The 18,692-nt window shown below is 40.4% G+C and overlaps 1 protein-coding gene across 9 annotated transcripts in view; it reads right to left on the bottom strand.

Annotated features, from left to right (window-relative positions):
- Nucleotides 1–18,692, bottom strand: part of dab1a (DAB adaptor protein 1a) — a 233,661-nt gene that overhangs the window by 27,173 nt on the left and 187,796 nt on the right. For all 9 annotated transcript variants that reach the window (XM_085152580.1, XM_085152585.1, XM_085152584.1 and 6 more), the window contains 2 exons: nt 7,346–7,485; nt 5,583–5,681 (listed from right to left, as the gene is read on the bottom strand). In XM_085152580.1, the coding sequence (XP_085008706.1) occupies nt 5,583–5,681; nt 7,346–7,485 (239 nt within the window). The remainder of the gene's footprint in view (nt 1–5,582; nt 5,682–7,345; nt 7,486–18,692) is intronic.

Below are 18,692 nucleotides of genomic sequence, written 5' to 3'. Positions count from 1 at the left end.
TTTGTAAAATTCAAGTACATTCTGAAGATCTGGCGCCATGTTATCTGGCCGTAGCCATGCCCCTGCACAACTCTGTTCATAATAGAATAAAGGCTGAAGCTACAGCAGGAGATTGAAATGATCAGAGCACTTGTGGCCTCTCTGTAGGTGTGTTTAAAAAGTGCTGGCGGCTAATATTAATAAACCACAGGACAGAGTGTAGCAAACTTTCATTCGCAATCACTGGTTTAAGGTCACTACATCAGAAAACTGTATGAATATAGAATCAAAGAAAGAAGCATGATACTAATTTTAATACTATATACGCACAGTTCATCATGCATTGGCTGAAAATAATGGATCATGTAAGTGAAAATAAAAAGACACAATACTGAGGTGTTTTTTCCTCAACTAAAGGCACTAAAGATGTGACTATAACCATATTTTATGAAACAGATTTAGAACTACTGTGGCCAAGCTGCGCATAAAAGTAAAACTAATTTGGTTAAGATATGCTCTGACAGACATAACCCCTCTAATATGCTAAAATCAGGCAAGCTATGAATTAACACTGGTGTGTGATTTGTGATGTGTACCCACCCCTGGTGTCAATCAGATCACATATAATCCTTAATGTGTGTAAGGATTTCCTTTTTTTCGAACCTTTTCCTAAAGTACTTTTTAAGATTAAAGCATAAACCTACGTGTCTTTTTCTATTTTTTGCATTTGATTAAAAAATGAAAAGCAGCGTCCTGTGCCCACCTCTACACTGTGGATCAAGAGAGTCCACTGCTTTAAATAAAAAGAGTTTCCGTCAGATGAAAAATAATTGCATACTTGGAATTTCAGAAATTTTGATTATCACTGGTGGTTTATGTTTCTTTTAAATATTTGTTTTTAATCAGCTACATTTATTATGGGTTTTGGAAAAGCATCTGAACATCAAACATAAAATAAATGTATTTAAATTTTAATTGTAGAAGGAAAAGAGGGATGATGATGATATAACAAATGTGATTTTCTGTCTGAATGCTTGTTTTGAATAGATTCATTGTGACATTTATAAATAGGAGCCCACTCGTTGAATATATTATTATGTAAATGTTATGTATATGTTTAGCACAAATGTAGGGTATTTGTGCCAAACACAAAGATAAATCAGTACAGAAGGATGGTGGATGCGTGATATAGCTGGTGGCATATCAATGACAGCTTAAAGCATGAGTCCAGTTTATTTTCAACCCGGCTTATTTTCCATTGTGGCTCCTGCTGAGTCTTGCTAACTTTGCATTTGTGTACAACGAATGCACGAGTGAGGATAACATGCACTCTTGTTTGGCCTCATTCTTAATGGTGAATTAGTTTGTAGTTACGTTTTGACCACCTGGCTCCTCTCCAACAAGAAGTCAAGGACCATTTACGCAGACAATGTTCAACTTCCACGTGAAAGAGTCTGGATGTGAAAAGGCTGAGTTGTGTTTGACAAACAGATGCCAGAGCTGTTGGAAAATAGAGTTCAGAGACACAGAAATTGCTTTATCAGACCTGTTTGCTCTTTAACCACACTGACAAGGTTTTAAGGCAACAGTGGGGAAAGATGGTTGCATACCAAGATGTTCGTGATAAACATCAGATCTGTTTGATTTCTTAGGCACAGACTGACCTATAACTTGTTCTAACCCTCCAATGTAAAATGGGCCAAGTTCGTTTGCACAGAATTCCAATTGGTGCTCACAACCTTCCTGTTTTTTTGCCTATGGAGCAGTTTTCTTACCGCATGCTTAAAAATCATCGAATACCAGCTTATGTTTGGTAACATTACAAGGCTATAGGTCTATTTTCGTATTAAAACCTAAAAAGAAGTGACCTGTCTAGGGAGCACCCCACCTCTCACCTCCAGCTTCACCATGACCCTGTTGATGCCATTGCCACTTGGGCTACATCTGAATGAAATAAAACAGTCTTTGTCATATCAAATAAATTATGTGTAAAACTGTTACCACAGTTGCGATGACGGTTGGATTTGTCACACATCAGTCAGCACATGTTCATAGATAGTTGGGGTTTAATACAAATTTTGATAATAATAATAATGGATTGCATTTATATGGCGCTTTTCGGGACCCCTCAAAGCGCTTTACAATGCCACTATTCATTCACTCTCACATTCACACACTGGTGAAGGCAAGCTACAGTTGTAGCCACAGCTGCCCTGGGGCAGACTGACAGAAGCAAGGCTGCCATATTGCGCCATCGGCCCCTCTGGCCATCACCAGTAGGCGGTAGGTGAAGTGTCTTGCCCAAGGAATGTCAAAATGACATTCCTGTATCCCCTATTTGGCACCTTTTCTCATCCTTAGTGTAAAACAATTAATGATGAAACTTGTTCATTGAAAACAAGCACTGCTTAATTCACAGCCCCCCCCCCCTCTCCCCAAGGCTCATCCTATAGCCGTCTCTAATTTCAGCTCGTTTCATTCCTCTAGCCCCACCAACCAAATAATACTATAAATTAGGTAGGTCCTTGTCTGCATTCAGTGACAATATATCTGAGAAGACCCAAATGAAATGTATTGAATTGTCTTGACACCAGTTGTTTGTGGTCTTTTCTACTGGCAGAAAAGTTGATCTTTCTGATCTCTCTGAGGAGCAGCGTGCAAACTAACCATTTCAGCGATTCACTCATGCTAGTTTTTCATCTGCCTTGGTATTGTCCCCTTTCTGAGACTTGGCCAAAGGGGTTGAAGAGGGTAGTAATGCACAAGTGTCTCTATGTATATGCACATGTGTGTGTTTTAAGTGAGAGGCTGACAGGAAGAGAGGCATGCTGGCCTGCCCTCTGTTAGATTAATGTCTCCCCTCTTATTCTCCTCCATCTCAAGCACCACCTCCCTCCATCCTGCACGACCTTCCCTACTCCAAGAGAGAGGCCATCCATCCATTCGTTCACCCATACATCCATCCACCCATCTGGCTGACTGATGCGCAGGAGGGGAATGAGACTGTCAAGATCCCTGAACCTCAGCAGAGTCATTCTCTCTTTCTTCCCGTCTCCCTCTCTCCCTCCCTCCTTTGCCATTAGGAGTGGTTGAAGGGCTGATAGTAAGGACAGCATATCTCTATAGTTAATATTAATGTGCAGAGACAGAGGACAAGGTCTCCCTGTAGAGAGCTTTACTTTGACATATGCTTACTGATTCTCCACCTATCCCTCTAACTCTGTTTCAGTCTGCTTCTGCTCCTCTATCACACGCTTCCTCTATTTATCTTTTTCACATCCTTTTTTTTCCCTCCTCCTTCCCCTTGGACTTTTCTTGCTTATTCTCCTCTACAACTCTAGCTCTCTACTTCTGCATCTATCACTCACTTTTCTATTTAGCTCTTGTTATCCTTCAGTGTCTAAATTTTGAGCCATCAAGAAGAGAAATACGAGAAGGATTATGAGTGTTATAAGAAGAGGTACAAAGGATTGAATGTGCTTGTATTCAACATGGCTGCCACGTGGGTGGTCGTTGTTTACTGAGTCTTGCCTGTCTAATACAAGGTACTTTTGAATCACTGCTGGGTACACACACATACAGTGTCAGCTCATTCCGGCTCCCGACAAAGTGTAAATCTTAGGCTTACCGTGTCAACCACTAAAGCTCGGTATGGAGCGGCGAGCTTTATATTCTATCTAAACCAGTCTACATTCACAATCAGACACACTCAGAGCCAGACAGTGAAACAGACAGCTCACGCTGCATATGTACACATCAAAAAACAGTTGCTGTATTATGTTTAAAAAATAAGCCTATTTTTCTGCAGCTGCCAAGATGAATATAAAAACAAACACACGGAAAGAATTGCTGCAGCACAACTCAGCCAAACACCTCAAAATAACAACATTAATTCGTTGGACAGACTTTTACACGTTTATAGAATTTAACTCTTTTCCCACATAAAGGCAATATTTGATTACTTCCTCTGGACCCTTAACAAAAACATAAATAAATATCAAAAAGGATGTGGTTTGACAACCACTGGAATAGTTTTCCTGTTTTTCCAAGGGCAGACACCAGCCTCATTAACTTCTGATGCAATATGAGAGAAACTTCTTTATGGGTTACTCCTAGTAGGCTTTCAAGGGGTAAAGAGTTAACAGGGAAGTAACAGGGAAGTAACAGGGAAGTAACAGGGAGGTAACAGGGAGGTAACAGGGAAGTAACAGGGAAGTAACAGGGAAGTAACAGGGAAGTAACAGGGAAGTAACAGGGAAGTAACAGGGAAGTAACAGGGAAGTAACAGGGAAGTAACAGGGAAGACCGTGGCTCAGGGGGTTGGGAAGCACATCTATAACCGTAAGGTCGCCGGTTCAATCCCTGGGCTCTCTGTCCTGGTCGTTGTTAGGCAAGACACTTTACCCTACCGCCTACTGGTGTTGGCCAGAGGGGCCGATGGCGCGATATTGCAGCCTCGCTTCTGTCAGTCTGCCCCAGGGCAGCTGTGGCTACAACTGTAGCTGCCTCCAGCAGTGTGTGAATGTGAGAGTGAATGAATAGTGGCATTGTAAAGCGCTATATAAATCCAATCCATTATTATTATTAATTCTACATTATTAGACACAGAAAACAGGGGGAAAAGGCCACTTTAGTCACCAGAGGACCCATATTCTTGGAAAGGTAGATAATATAGTTCTTGATTAAGGATACAATGACAGGTACCACAGGTTTGAGCCTAAATAACACCAATTAAATAATCCTAAACAAGCCTGGTCATTTTCCCTGATTTACAATCATATTTACACTGCAATGGCATTTAAAGAACCCTGTGTAGGTTATAGGCATTACCTATTACCATAGATGGAATATGGTAGTCATAATTATAATTTAATTATAACAACCTGCAACTATGTTTTTGTATGCACTTCCAAGGAATCCGTTATGTGCAACGTTAAGTAGATTTGAGCTGGGAAGCAAGAGGAAGGAAGGTCCATTAAATTTGTCCCAATGCAAACCTCCACTAGAAGCCACTAAATCCTACACACTGGCCTTTCTATAACTACATTAATCTTCTTCTCTACTTGCGTCTGCTCCAAATATATCTACGGGTTGTGGGTACTTGCCAGTAAATTCAATATTACACTTCTTGTTTTATTGCTTTTTTGCATGGATTTAAGTAAGTCTTAGATCTTATCAGCCACTGGGAAAAACGCCTAGCAAATTAAGTGATAGAGGGAGAGTCAGGGTCAGTTAACAGACAGTAAACAGAGCTAAAAAATAAACCAGGGGATTGATTGAAAACGGTCGATGAAGTCTGGACAGATCATATCGGTTAACCAAAAAAGCAGCCATGTAAGATGGAAAATGCCTAATCCTGGGGCATAATATAAAACCAGTGTAGTTGCTGTTTGCACACAGGAAGACAATGGGACGGCCATGTTCTCTCATCTACTGAGGCCTTGTTCTCAGGGTTTCAATTAGGGCCTCCTGATTTCCCCGGGGGCCCCTCCCTCTTATGGAGATGCCTCATTAATAGATGAAACACAAGTGCACGAACACACAAACACACACACAAACACAGACCCACAAGTAAAGAGAATCAAATTTGCTTCAGAACTTACCCCTGACTTCTCATCAAAGATTTTGATCCCTCCAAAGGAAACGGTCAGGAACACCTTCTGTTTGTGTTCTCCTTTAGACCGTGCTGCTGCAGCTATTCCCTGAGGATGCACACACACAGACACACACAGAAACACAATCCATACAACCATGTCAGAAGCAGTATAGAAATGTACACGCAGTTGCCAACAGCTGTCAATAAAGGTAATAACTATGTGTTTAAAAAATCAGCAATAAGTTTCATATACTGGCATCAACTTGTAATCTTTAAATTATTTGTGGCAGGTTTCTCATTCATTCTCATCCATATCTATATTGTGTACCAGGGCACCATGCATTCTTTCTACAAAAAGACTAGGGATGATGTGAAAGGAGATCGATATCAATTACTAGTTTATTGAGAATGTCAGAAATATTACGATAGTTTTTCTTTAATAATAAAAAGTTGCTTTGCTTAAAAATAGCTTGCTGCGGAATGGAACAACTTAATTTATATAACTTGTTTAAAAGCTTTGGGAACGTGCTTTTAACACAGTACAACTGCTACGATGCACTCAGCATACAGTCAAACGACATACTGATTATTTATAGCTGTAAGTATGTGTAAAGGTTTAAGTTTCTCTCCATTTTCACCTCGTCACCATTTGCATAGGCGAGTCACAAAAAGAAGACAGGAGCGAAGCAGGATCACAAAAACGACAGATTCCGGATAGAAAAGGGAGGAGCAGTATGAAAGAAAAGGTGGAGAGATCAGAGAAAAGGAGTTGATGGATTTTCTGTCTGAATAAATGAGGAGGAGGGAAGCTGTTTGATCAATGAGCTGTCGGTCCTCTTCTCACCCTTACGGGTCTCCGCTGGATAGAGTTTTCACTACACGTAAACAAAGCGTAAATGTAATTTTCTCAATTCAAATATCTCCTGCAATATGATTTAAAGGGAAATTAATAATGAATGAGGCACTCTTCACTCCGACAGCGTTTTCAAACTCTTTCAGCATACATTTGTAGAGACAAGATGCAAAATCTAGGTTTTGTTTAAAGATGCGACTTCTTGGGGAAAAATTTCAACACTTTTTATGTAACAGAATTTCAAAGCCTGTTTTTCATAATTCTGCAATCAATTATTTCAGAAAACAAGGTCGTTCATTAGGCCTGAATAGAAAATGGCCTATTTTTCTTCATCTTCATCCTCACTCATGTCTCTCTTTCACCTATCGTCCAAATGATTCCCCTCCTATATGCCATCTCCTCGCTGCTAACTGCCCCATCTGTCTACCCCTCCCTCTAATTGTTTCCGTCCTTGCAAATGAGACATTCATCCCAATCCCCTTCTCATCCATATGGCTAACCTCCTTTACTTCCTCTTGCACTGATCATCGTCATCCCTATAAATGATAACAACCCCATTTTCTATCCTTCCTATTCAACTTCTCGCTTATAGCAATTTGCATAGAAAGACGGCAACAAACTCGATATGCATGCGCACACCGTCAAAAGCGCAGTAATGCTCTGATGAACAAAACATGCATATTTAAATGTTGAACTTCAGAATATGCATGAAGCTGGCAACTGATGTCTTTTGTGGGTCACAGAACTTCATGCAGCTGCAGGCTGTAATATAACATTAATTCTGGGTGTTGACGTCCTCTAGTTTTTTTTAATTGCTCGCAACTACCGCGGAAAGTTTGTTTTAACGGCGAGTTTAAAATGGTGCAGTTAATTTGTAATTTGAGACGGATCAAGAGGAGGAGAAAGACTCTTCTTACCTTGAGCTTCATCATCGAGTCCTGGCAGAGTTTGTCTCCACGGGCGGCGGTAACCTCGTCCAGGCCAATGAGCTTGGCCTTGTAGCGGACGCCATCGCCCTTAAAACGCCTGATGAGAGATGTCTCGCTGCGATCCTGCCCTGCAGACACACACACACACACTCACTTTGCAGTCTACAGTACATCTTCAAGTCAAGGACCTCAATCTACCTCGGACCAGTGCTATTACCTCAGGATCATCAATCACACAAACCCCAGAATACTTCAACAGTGAAAAAAAAAAAAATAACCCAACTACAGTATAGTTCAAAACCACTAATGTCCAAAACTAACTCAGATCACATGCACTGAACTGTGGCATCATATGAATGATAATGGGCAGTACACTCATTGACGCTCAGTGTTTGGCAGGATTAGACGAAACTGTTCACATCTTTGGCCATTTTCTCATACAAAATAATGGCGTGACATTTTCTCCTTATCTCCCCAGTCTCCAGCAGTCCCTCATCTCTTCTCACTTGCTACTGTGTACCAGATTGCCAGCACTGTGCGCATGTATTAGTAAGTGTCAGCGATGGCGTGCATGTGTTGACCTTGCTCTTGTCCAGGAAGTCTCTGTGTTATCTCCTCCAAACCTCTTTACACACAATACAGAGCACAGAGAGAGGGAGGGAGAACAGTTACTCATGAGGACAAACTCTTTTGTGTCATACTCTCTCACTCTTTCTTCCTCTCAGTTTCTATTTCTCTGACCCGCAGCGTGCACGCACGCACCAAAAGTTGTACAGACAAACGCCAGAGCATCTCTGCATGTCTCCGTGTTCTGTTTTTGAGTGTGTACATGCGAGACTTCGAGAGTGATCGTGAGAGAGAGAGGCATAATGATAATGCAGCATATTCAGATAATATATTGAGGCATTAGTTCTGTACTCTATAAGAGCGTGACTCTTGGAAGGTCACAGCCGGAGTGATGGAGAGGTCCCACTCCTCTTTTCGTCTTTCTTTCACACTCCCTCCATTCACACTGAGTCCCTACAGCATTGCAGCATAAGAGAAATGTGCCCTTTTAAGACCATCACGTTACGTGCAGCTATTGAATCATTTTTGTGCAACGCAAACCTCCCACGACTTTGTTCGTGTGCCCTCACGCGAAAACAAGCAAACACGAGTATTTTGTAAATCTGCATTTGAATCAACTGAATTCAGTCACATTTAAAATGATTTAACAAGTTGGAAAGTATTTGAGGACAATTCAATATAAGGCCTCGTTATCACACGATGGTCGGTTAGCCTTTGTATTAATAACCCTGCTTTGTTAAAACCTCAAATAGAAACGTCCAAGGCTGCCACAGATTATTTTGTGAATATTAATTTGTCTAAGAAGCCTCATCCTATGGGAAGAAAACTTGACAAACTACAAGAAAGGAAAAAACCTCCACTTACACCCTATTTTCCATTGATAAAAAAAAATAACATACACATACAGAGAGACACACTCAAAGACTGCAGATGAACTCATACCTCTGAATCATTGAACAGACACACTCAGTCACACTGCTACTTGGAGTAAATCACGACTGTCTGTCTCAAAGTCCTAAGAGACAAAAGAGCCGAAGAATATCAGTCCTTATTTTGGGGAGAGGAAGAGAGAGCAGCTCTCTCTATTGTGTCACGTCTCAGCATATCTGACATCAAAGTAAGTGACTAAACCTCTGCAGGACTGTGTTGTTCAACAAGGAGATGTTCATTTTGGAGACATTCATTAAATATGAAACGATGCTGTAAAATGAGCGCGCACACACACACACACACACACACTCATATAAGTATGTTGACAATAATACTCTGGTAGTGTGATGGCAACCCCCAGATTTACACAACCACTAGTTCCACATCATCTCTTCTCACTGTGACAATGACATGAAACATACTGCATGAGCTGTCTGTCAGGAAACATTCACAAAAAAAATCGCTCCAGATCTCAAAAAGTGTCAACAACCTTTCTTCACTGTGCAACAAACTAACAACTCTCTGAAGCTGAGGTTTGATTAATACAATTATTTTTTTAGAGGGGAAAAATAACAGAGTGAAATAAAAACACATTCTTTTTACTACAGGACTAATTACTTGATCACAACTGACCCATGAACAAACAATTTTTACAGACTGACATGCTCTAACAAGGCCCGACACCCTTGTACTTGTTTGTGTCGTGATTTTGGTCACAGTTTCAGATTTGTAACACCTCTAATCCAAACCTTCAATTCCAGTAAGCAAAAGCGTTTGCACTGGTAGGAAACCAAGTACACCAGGCTGAATGTGAAATCCATAAAGCGCAATTTAGAAAACATCCACAATATTCCCACTTCATGGCATGTTCACAAAAATCACTGAATCCTAAAAAAAATGTAGCATGTGTGTTTCCTGACAGAGAAAGTGGGGTCAAGATCAAGAATATAAATCACTTATCAAAGAAAAAGGTAGCACTGCAGCAAAAGCTCGAGTTTAAGTATTCCTCAATGTAATCTCTAAGTAGATTTAATGAAGAGCCGGAAACAAGCTCATAGTGAATATTAAGATGATTTAGCCAATTTTAAAGCCCTTAAAGGAAAAATAAAAAGGGATTCAGATGAGTTTTATATCATACAATTAGAGCAACTTTATTCATTTAATTATAAACCAAATAAACTTGATTTTAATGTTTCGGTGAGAGGATTTAGTGAAAAACACAATTTGGTATTTTATCTTAATTTAGACTGTTTTGTCAGATACTGTATCATTTGATTTTACTTTTTATGCCCTTCTGAGGATCCATTTGTTCATTGTTATAGCAGTCCACACCGTGTAGGACTTCATCTGTGTGTATTTATATGTATGAGAGTTAAATAACACTGGTTGTGTCCACACGACTCTCTCACTGGAACAGTGATTTTCATTTGAGCTTGACATTTAAGACATGCTTGCTCCATCTGCATCCATCACCATTACTGCTGCTATACTTAGCTCACAATGAAAGGACGAGTGAGAGAGTGAGATAGACAGAGAGCGAGAGAGAGAGAAAAGTTGAAATAAAGTCAAGATGGGAAAAAAGAAAGGAAAAGGTAGAGAGGGTCCAGGGTTACCACTCCTGCTGAGTGGTTTATAATATTACCTTTTGGGAGCATGTTCCGTGAAAGACCTCCCTCTGTGTGTGTGTGCGTGCCTGTCTGTGTGTATGCATCTGTGTGTGTGTGTGTGTGTGTGTGTGTCAGTCAGCGGGGGAAGCATTCAGTCTGCTGTAATTAAATGTCCGCTGTTTCTGTGACCCTGCTGAGCTTCAAACACAACTAATGAAAGAATCTTCCATTTCATCTGTCACGGCTGCTCCACAGACACACAAACGCAAACTCGTGTGCCTGCCTCACACTCGCACACAAAGCACTTACAGACTCACGCTCACACGCATCCCACCTACCATACCATAACACTAATGAAAGAATCTTTTGGAACATCAATCACGGCTGCTCCACAGGTCAACAAACACACAAAAACATGCAATCTTTTCTCCGATCTGTGCAAACTACGCTGCAGAGCTACGCTGCTATCGCAATATCTGGAATTCAAGTTTTTAAGCTACAGTCAAGCCCTGCGTATCGAGTGTACGTGTGCGTTTGCGGTAGCACTTGGTATGCAGGGTTTGTTCATAACTGTCTGTCTGAAGCAACAAGCAGAGAGGGAGGGAAGGACATAAAGCGAAGAGCAAAGGATGGAAAAACGTGATGGATGGATGAATGAGCGAAGCCTCCATTGGATAAATGTCAGTCAGGATTAGAGCGATATGACAGGCAGAACCTCCCTGACTCACACACACACACAAACTTTCACATGTGATAGATGGCAGGTGACTGCTGGTACAGTGCGTCTAGCCCTTCAGGAAAGCCCCTAGCATCGCCCCTGGCAACTGTAACCTTTCGCCTCCTGTGCGCCCGTCCATCCCCGTCTTCCCCTTTTTCACCTCTTCTCCCAACCCTTCTTAGTCTCTGCGTAATTCCACCTCTTTACATGGGTGACATATTGAAATCTTATTTACTTAAATATTTGCCAACGTCTTTCTTCCTGGCAAATCAGGTTATTACTGATTTTTTTGTAGTTTTGGCTGTCACTCATTTCAATTATGATGACATTTTACTTACCAGAGCGACTGTCTGGATTTAGAAATCATAGCTAGAATGAAGTCTGACAGGTTCAAGACAACACGGATCATCTACTGTAATAACAACACCATATAAACCCAATGCAATGCACCAAAATCATGATACTGAATCCTCATCAGACAAACTGTGTGCAATCAAAGCTTCTTAAGTGCACACGGTCTAAGTGGACCACAGCCAGATTACCTGTGGGTTTGTTTACAAGTTGCCTAACTGTCTATCTTCTAGGTAGGGCTGCCACGATTAGTCGACTATTCACGATTACGTCGACTATCAAAATCGTCAACGACTGATTTAATAGTCGACGCGTCGTTTGAAGCTTTGTAAGATCACCAAAGACGCAGGAATATGTAGTAGGATTTAAGAGTGTAATAACGGACTGAAACAGAAGTTGGCAGCACTGCATGTACAAGGATGCCAGCTGTCGTTAAACACCAAAGAAGAAGAAGAAGCTGTGTCCCAGAATTCATAGCGCAGCCCAGCTCAGTTTCCAACAATGGCGGCAGCTAGTTAGTTTTAATATTACTCTTATTATTCTTTCTGGGTCACAAAATAAACGTTTAACATATTTTCAGGCGAGAATGTAGCTGTGTAAACCTCAAATATCTGCTCAGTTTATCAAGACACCACATATTTTCAAAAGCGCTCCGACGTTTTCAGAGACGTCTTTTACCCACCTGCTCCACTAGAGCCCGTGAGAACACCGGACTCCCAGCAAATCGTTTTCAAACCCACTGCCGTCTTTCGCTACTCAGGTTAGATATATATAAGCCACGTAGATAAAATGTTATTGTTTGGCTTTTTTTTAGTATTTTATTTGTTCCTGAGTAAATCAGTTAGGCTGAGATTAAAGTTATAGTTTTTACACAGCTGAATAAACGTCAGGAAGACAACTGATTATCAGAAGTGTGAGATGCTCGAGAATGTACTCCGGTGTCCTGTTATATTTTAGATAGCAAGGAGTTTATTAAACTTCACCGAAATAATCTGCAAATTTCATTAAAATTTAATAAACTATCATCTTGTCTTTATTTTTAGTTAGCACATACCATAAACACTTAAAGCTGTAAGCTAATGATAGTTATATGAGAGCAAATGCATGCTGGTGCAATAAGCTGTACGTTTTATGTCCAATGGATGCATGATCTGATTAGTCGACTAATTGCAAAAATAATCGGTGACTAGTCGACTATCAAAATAATCGTTTGTGGCAGCCCTAATGCAGATACATTCTCATGTATCCAGGCCTGTCACAGATGTATGCAGGGCTCTCCTCAGCAGTGCAGATTTTCATTCAAAAACATTCTGATCATCCAGGCTTAAGACTGACAATGAGTGGAAAGGTTTTAAGTGTAAGGCCAATAAGGCATAACTGTCTAGTTCATTAATTTCATTAGACGTTAGAGACAGAGGCTATTAGTTTGAGACCACTGAGTAAGAATATGGGAGAGATGCGGCACCTCAATAGCAAAGAAAAGTGAACTCAAGACTTTATTTGATTTCTTACTGTAAGAGGAAGTTTTTTGGGCATCATGTCATCTGATATTGCTCGGAAATTAATTAGCTACACAAATGTTGTTGCCACTATCACCCATTTACTTTTATAAGGCCAGCATTGTTTGCAGTGGCTGGTAAAGTGTGGAGCTTGATTCACTGTGCTCCAGATGAAGAAGCACCCAGAGGCTCTTAACTGCAGCTGGGATGGTTCCCAACAAACACTCAACAGCACATGAGGGAACCCAGCAGTTACTCTCCAATTAATCCTGCTTCTAAACCCTGCCGCTGAATGTCTGTGTGCGTTTGTGTCAACACGTGTGGGGTTTTGTGCTTTCCTTACCTATCAGAGACTTGTTCAGATGAAGCGCTCACTCATTCCCAATCGCAGACAGACTCTTTTAAATCCACAAAACAGTATGTGCCAAGAAAACAACAAGTTTCCCCTTCAGCTCCATGCTTAATTTTGGCAGATTGATTTGGCACACAAAAGCTCACACTTGACTGAGTGTGCACATAAGCGCACGCTACAAAAACACAACCATAGTAGCTGAAGTGAAGTAGCAGCTGTAAAATGAGATGATGAAGCACTGCGGCCACTCAATCAAATAAACGAGCGCTGCGCTTTTGCTCATGTACATTTTTCGGTGCTATTTCCAACACGACTGAGACTGTGTCTGCCAAATAAAGTTGCTTCTTTGAACCGTTCGTGTTGCGAATGATCTTGATAAGACTGATTTGTGTAATCAGTGTGACTAACTTAGCATCCATTCTTGAAGAGAGCTGCTGCTCACCTGTTGACTATGAACCACAATCATGAAAGGAGATTTCAGAGGGAGCAAATAAGATTAAACAGGTAGAGCGGTGTCTTTCCCCCCCTTTTATCTGAATTCCTTTTTTCAAGGTCTGTTTTGTGCTTCCTTTCCCCCACTCTCACCTCTCTCCCACCCACCTGGATGACAGGGACGCAGTCAGAGACCTGAGCTCCCTGCGCATGTGTGTTGCTGCACATGTGTCCTGAGGCATCCAGCCATCCTCGCTGGGAGAAAACACAGAACAAATTAGAGCTGAAAAATAAGTTAGGGACAGACGGAGCACATTGCCCATTACCGTCTCACAGGCACTCACACAGTCAGACAATCACACCTTCTGTCAAGGTGACTGTTGGAAAAGCAAACAGAAAAAAGTTTTGACTCGATTGTATGGTGACAGTTGGGAAAGACACATGAGACCTTCTTCAGATAAAATCGTATTTTTATGGCACACTTTATAGACACATTTATGGTAAGTTTACTTATTTAATTTTTGAAGATCATTTAAATCTGCTGTATTTACTTCTGTAGGGGTTGGTATAATGAGGTAATCCCATATTTCCCCTATCATCATTTCTATAACATGAAAGCATATTGCTGAATTTATCAAATTTATTAGACCACAAATTGTTTTTTTTAGAAATCTATCAAAAGCAACTAAATTGAACTCAATTGAATTTATATTTTATCTATATTTGAACCAAGACACTGGACTTCTCTGAGAAGTCTAGTAGAACATTCAGCCGCAAAAGTTTCAGTTTTTCTATTTAAGAATTCAAGTAAATTACTGCAATTTTGCATCTTATTAAAAACAAATAATGATGTGCTTTGCAGTAAATTTGAAATAACATAGATAAAAAACAAAAACTATATTGATGGCAGCTTTGACATAAGCATTTCATTGGTAGTGTCTAATGACTAGTGTCTTTTGACTGCTTGCTGTTGCTATAAATAAAAAAAGGATTATTTATTGACTAGAAAATACTTCTGTAAAATATTATTTTGTAACCATAGTTCTTAATTCTATCACACAGTGTTTGGGTTGTTAAGAAGTGTTTTCTTTTATCTGAACGCACCGTCCTTGGACTAAAATATTACTTCTTTTTTATTTGCTTGACCATTGAGCTTTTTATAAATGGTAAATGGCCTGTATTTGTATAGCGCTTTACACAACCTGTCATCCACCCATTCACACACACATTCACACACTGGTGATGGCAAGCTACATTGTAGCCACAGCCACCCTGGGGCGCACTGCCAGAGGCGAGGCTGCCGGACACTGGCGCCACCGGGCCCTCTGACCACCACCAGTAGGCAACGGGTGAAGTGTCTTGCCCAAGGACACAACGACCAAGACTGTCCAAGCCAGGGCTCGAACTGGCAACCTTCCGATTACAAGGCGAACTCCCAACTCTTGAGCCACGATCGCCACATTGTAAATGCATCTACCTGACTACAGTTAGTTTCACTCAAGATGATATAATCAACATAAGACTCTTACTTCCCGCAGAATGAGAGAGACGTGGAAGGAAGAGTTGAGTTGCATACAGGAGTATCAACTATTAGCCGTGATGTCCTTCAAATCTCTTCTAAAAAAACATCTTATAAATTTGCTCTCATGTGATGTCTCTTGTTTTTGTCCTTCTCCATGTTACTCTGTTTTTGTCATCTCTTATTGTTTTCTAATTAACGGTGTATTATTCATTCTCTTTTCTTGAGAAATTCGTTTTGTGACAATTTGTGTTTTCGATTTTTCATGACAATGTTGGTTTTTTTTTTACGTATTAACTTCTTTAACATTACTTAGTTTTAATTCAGTTTATTATCTCTCACTTTCTGTTTGAATGTAGTAATGTGTCAAAGCACTTTGTAAACCCGGTTTCAAAAGGTGTTATATAAATATTTAATTTTACTTTATTAGAAATACTATCTGGACATTATATGATCAGGAAAAATGGACAGGCACTGACATCACCTCATCTACTGGGACTGTCCCAGCTTGACTTTGTTTCCTACCGGAAACTATGGTATGCTCAGTTTTTACACTCGCTTGCTACTAAAGCAAAAATCCAGGAAAGCTTTTAATACACTAAAAAATAGCAAAAGCAGCACTGGTCTCGCCTCTATGTTCACAATCTTGTCAGGATGATTGCATGCTTACTGACAAACCTGTGTTTTAGGTTATTTGTAATCAGTGTTGGGAAGGTTACTTTTAAAATGTATTCCATTACAGATTACAGAATACATGCCCCAAAATGTATTCTGTAACGTATTCCGTTACATTACTCAATGAGAGTAACATATTCTGAATACTTTGGATTACTTAATATATTATCATGCTGTTTACAACTACATGAATGTACTATTGCTATGATTTACTACTGTTACTGAAGGTCCGCGGCTCCGAACCGTAGTAAAGGGACCTCTGGCTAATACGGTGGGTTCTGGCTCGTAGCCGAAAACTAGCTTTACTTTGTTGTCTGGGTCAACTTTGCTAGCAAGAGACAGAGAGAGGCGTTGAAAGGCTGCTCCAATGGAACTTATTGTTTTTGGAGGAAAACACGAACACAGTGTACAGTCGAGTCTTAATAGCTTACTTACAACTGGGCTCGTCAGGCACTCTTCTTGGTTGCAGTGGTTATTATTATATTTACATGCTTCCAGCTCCCGTTTCTGCTCGATGACAGCTCGTACTTTTCCTTTTTCTCCCTCCCTCGCTCACAGACACATAACGTGTATGGCAGTCCATTCTCCCTGCAGCACGGACTACACTGCCTATGATGCTACATTCTTTAGAGCTATACCTGTAGCATTCTGCCTATTAGCTTAGCACAACAACAACAAAAAGGCGCTCTCTCACCCAGGAAACACGCAGAGAGAGAGCGTCACCCTGTAACCATGGCAACCGTAACGCTTCCACCTGGAACAACAGAACGTAGCTGTCAAACAAAACCCAAACAGGCCTGACCCGCGACAATATGAAACAGGAAAGTACCGCTGTGTAATCCATTTATTTCAACAAAGTAACTGTATTCTAAATACCACCTTTTTAAACGGTAACTGTAACGGAATAGAGTTACTCATATTTTGTATTTTAAATACGTAACGGCGGTACATGTATTCCGTTACTCCCCAACACTGTTTGTAATCCTAAAAAGCATTCAACTCTATGTACTTACTATGCTGATGAGAAGTTCTCAAAGATTTTCCTTACCGTTCATTTTCACCTCAACCTTCTCTATTTTCTCCCTGTTATGAATTAATATGATACCTAAACTAACATGAGGCTATGAGTCTTTTTCCTTCCCATATCTCAATCTCTTTTCCCAACTATCCAAGCAGTCCTGTGTATATCTAGAAATCTTGGTAGTCAAGCTCTTTTCTCTCTCTGGCAGTAATTAGAAGGTAATTGTTCTCGCAAGCAAAGGGGAACATGGGGAACCTGTAAATGTGCATGAGTGTGTGTGTATGTAACTGTGTCTGTGAACGTGCATGTATGTTTTCTGATATCTGTGTATCAGGGGTTGGTGTGTGTAAACATGCAGCTAGCACCCTGTCATGTGAGATGTTGAAGCTGTTCCACCCACAGAGTGCTTTAACGAATGCACCTCAGCAGCCGCTAATACACACGCAGTCGATTCCACGAGTGCAGAAATGTTCACATCCTGCTGCAGAAGAACAGGTAGCTCTCCAAAGTCCTGCACTATGAGCCTCCACAAAATACCTCCTGTTATCAGAAGAAATAGAGAAGGCACCACTTACTTTTTTGCCATTGTTGTTCTCCTTGTCCCTTTCGTGAAAACACACACACAGACACGCACACACAGGTCAGTGAGTTCAAGCACTAAAAGACAAATCTGAGTGAAAAGTGGGAAAACTACTTGTTTCTTAACCCTTTAAGACCATAGAACCAAGTCCGCCAGAGCTTATATTCTATTTTTACATGTTGTAGTGCAATTTCTGGGAGCATTTCAAGTTGATATACATCAATACAACCATTATAGCCCAAATTTTAATAATATGTCTGCATTAAATTCTGTATTCTGTTTGAACAGGAGGCGTGTTTGTAGGATTGTGAACATCTGTGTGTGTGTGTGTGTATGTGTGTGACTGTCGCTACTGCTTTCAAAGCATTAGGAAACACAGGTAACTCCTCAAAACACAGCAGTCTTCCTTTCATGCCAAAATGAGGGTGCTAGAACAAAGCCTTCTCTCCTCCCTGTGATATATCCGCCAAAATATGGAATCACTTGAAGTTGCTGTCCTTCCCCTCTCTACTTTTCTGTGTTGCATCTTGCTTAATGAACCCTCTCCTTTAATTCTCTCAGCCAGGGTCCTGGAAGAGAGAGTAAAAGAAGACTGGCAAACATTATTCAGCCTGAAAAAGGAGAGGAAGTTCTCCCATCTGTTAGATTGTTTCTATTACCGTGTGTAATCTCCTCACGTTGTCGTCAACTCTTTTAAGTAAAAGAAGATTTCTTCTCTTTTTTAAAACTAAATGACATGTTTTTCCAGCTAAAACAGTAGAAACAAAAAGGAAATTTAAAGTTTCTATTTTTTGTCAGATACATTAACAACAAAGAAACATGTAAGGAGAGATCTAAAAAAAAAAAAAATGCAGCGACTGTGTAGTTAGAAAGTATGCATCTGCTAGCATTAAACTTCACATGTATCAGATCATCTGATCACACAAATTTCAGTCTCTTCTGTGACAAGATATTAAATTTGCATGCTTCGTGTACACGGGGATTTAAATGTTTCAATTGCACTTCGTATTATCCAGGAGTATATACTTAATGAAATTGCAAACAGTAAGAGACTAGTAGTGATGTGGCACCAGAGAGCATTGGA

This window comes from Neolamprologus multifasciatus, chromosome 23, assembly GCF_963576455.1.
Source record: "Neolamprologus multifasciatus chromosome 23, fNeoMul1.2, whole genome shotgun sequence".
Lineage (NCBI taxonomy): Eukaryota > Metazoa > Chordata > Actinopteri > Cichliformes > Cichlidae > Neolamprologus > Neolamprologus multifasciatus.
This window is presented reverse-complemented; position numbering and strand designations above follow the sequence as displayed.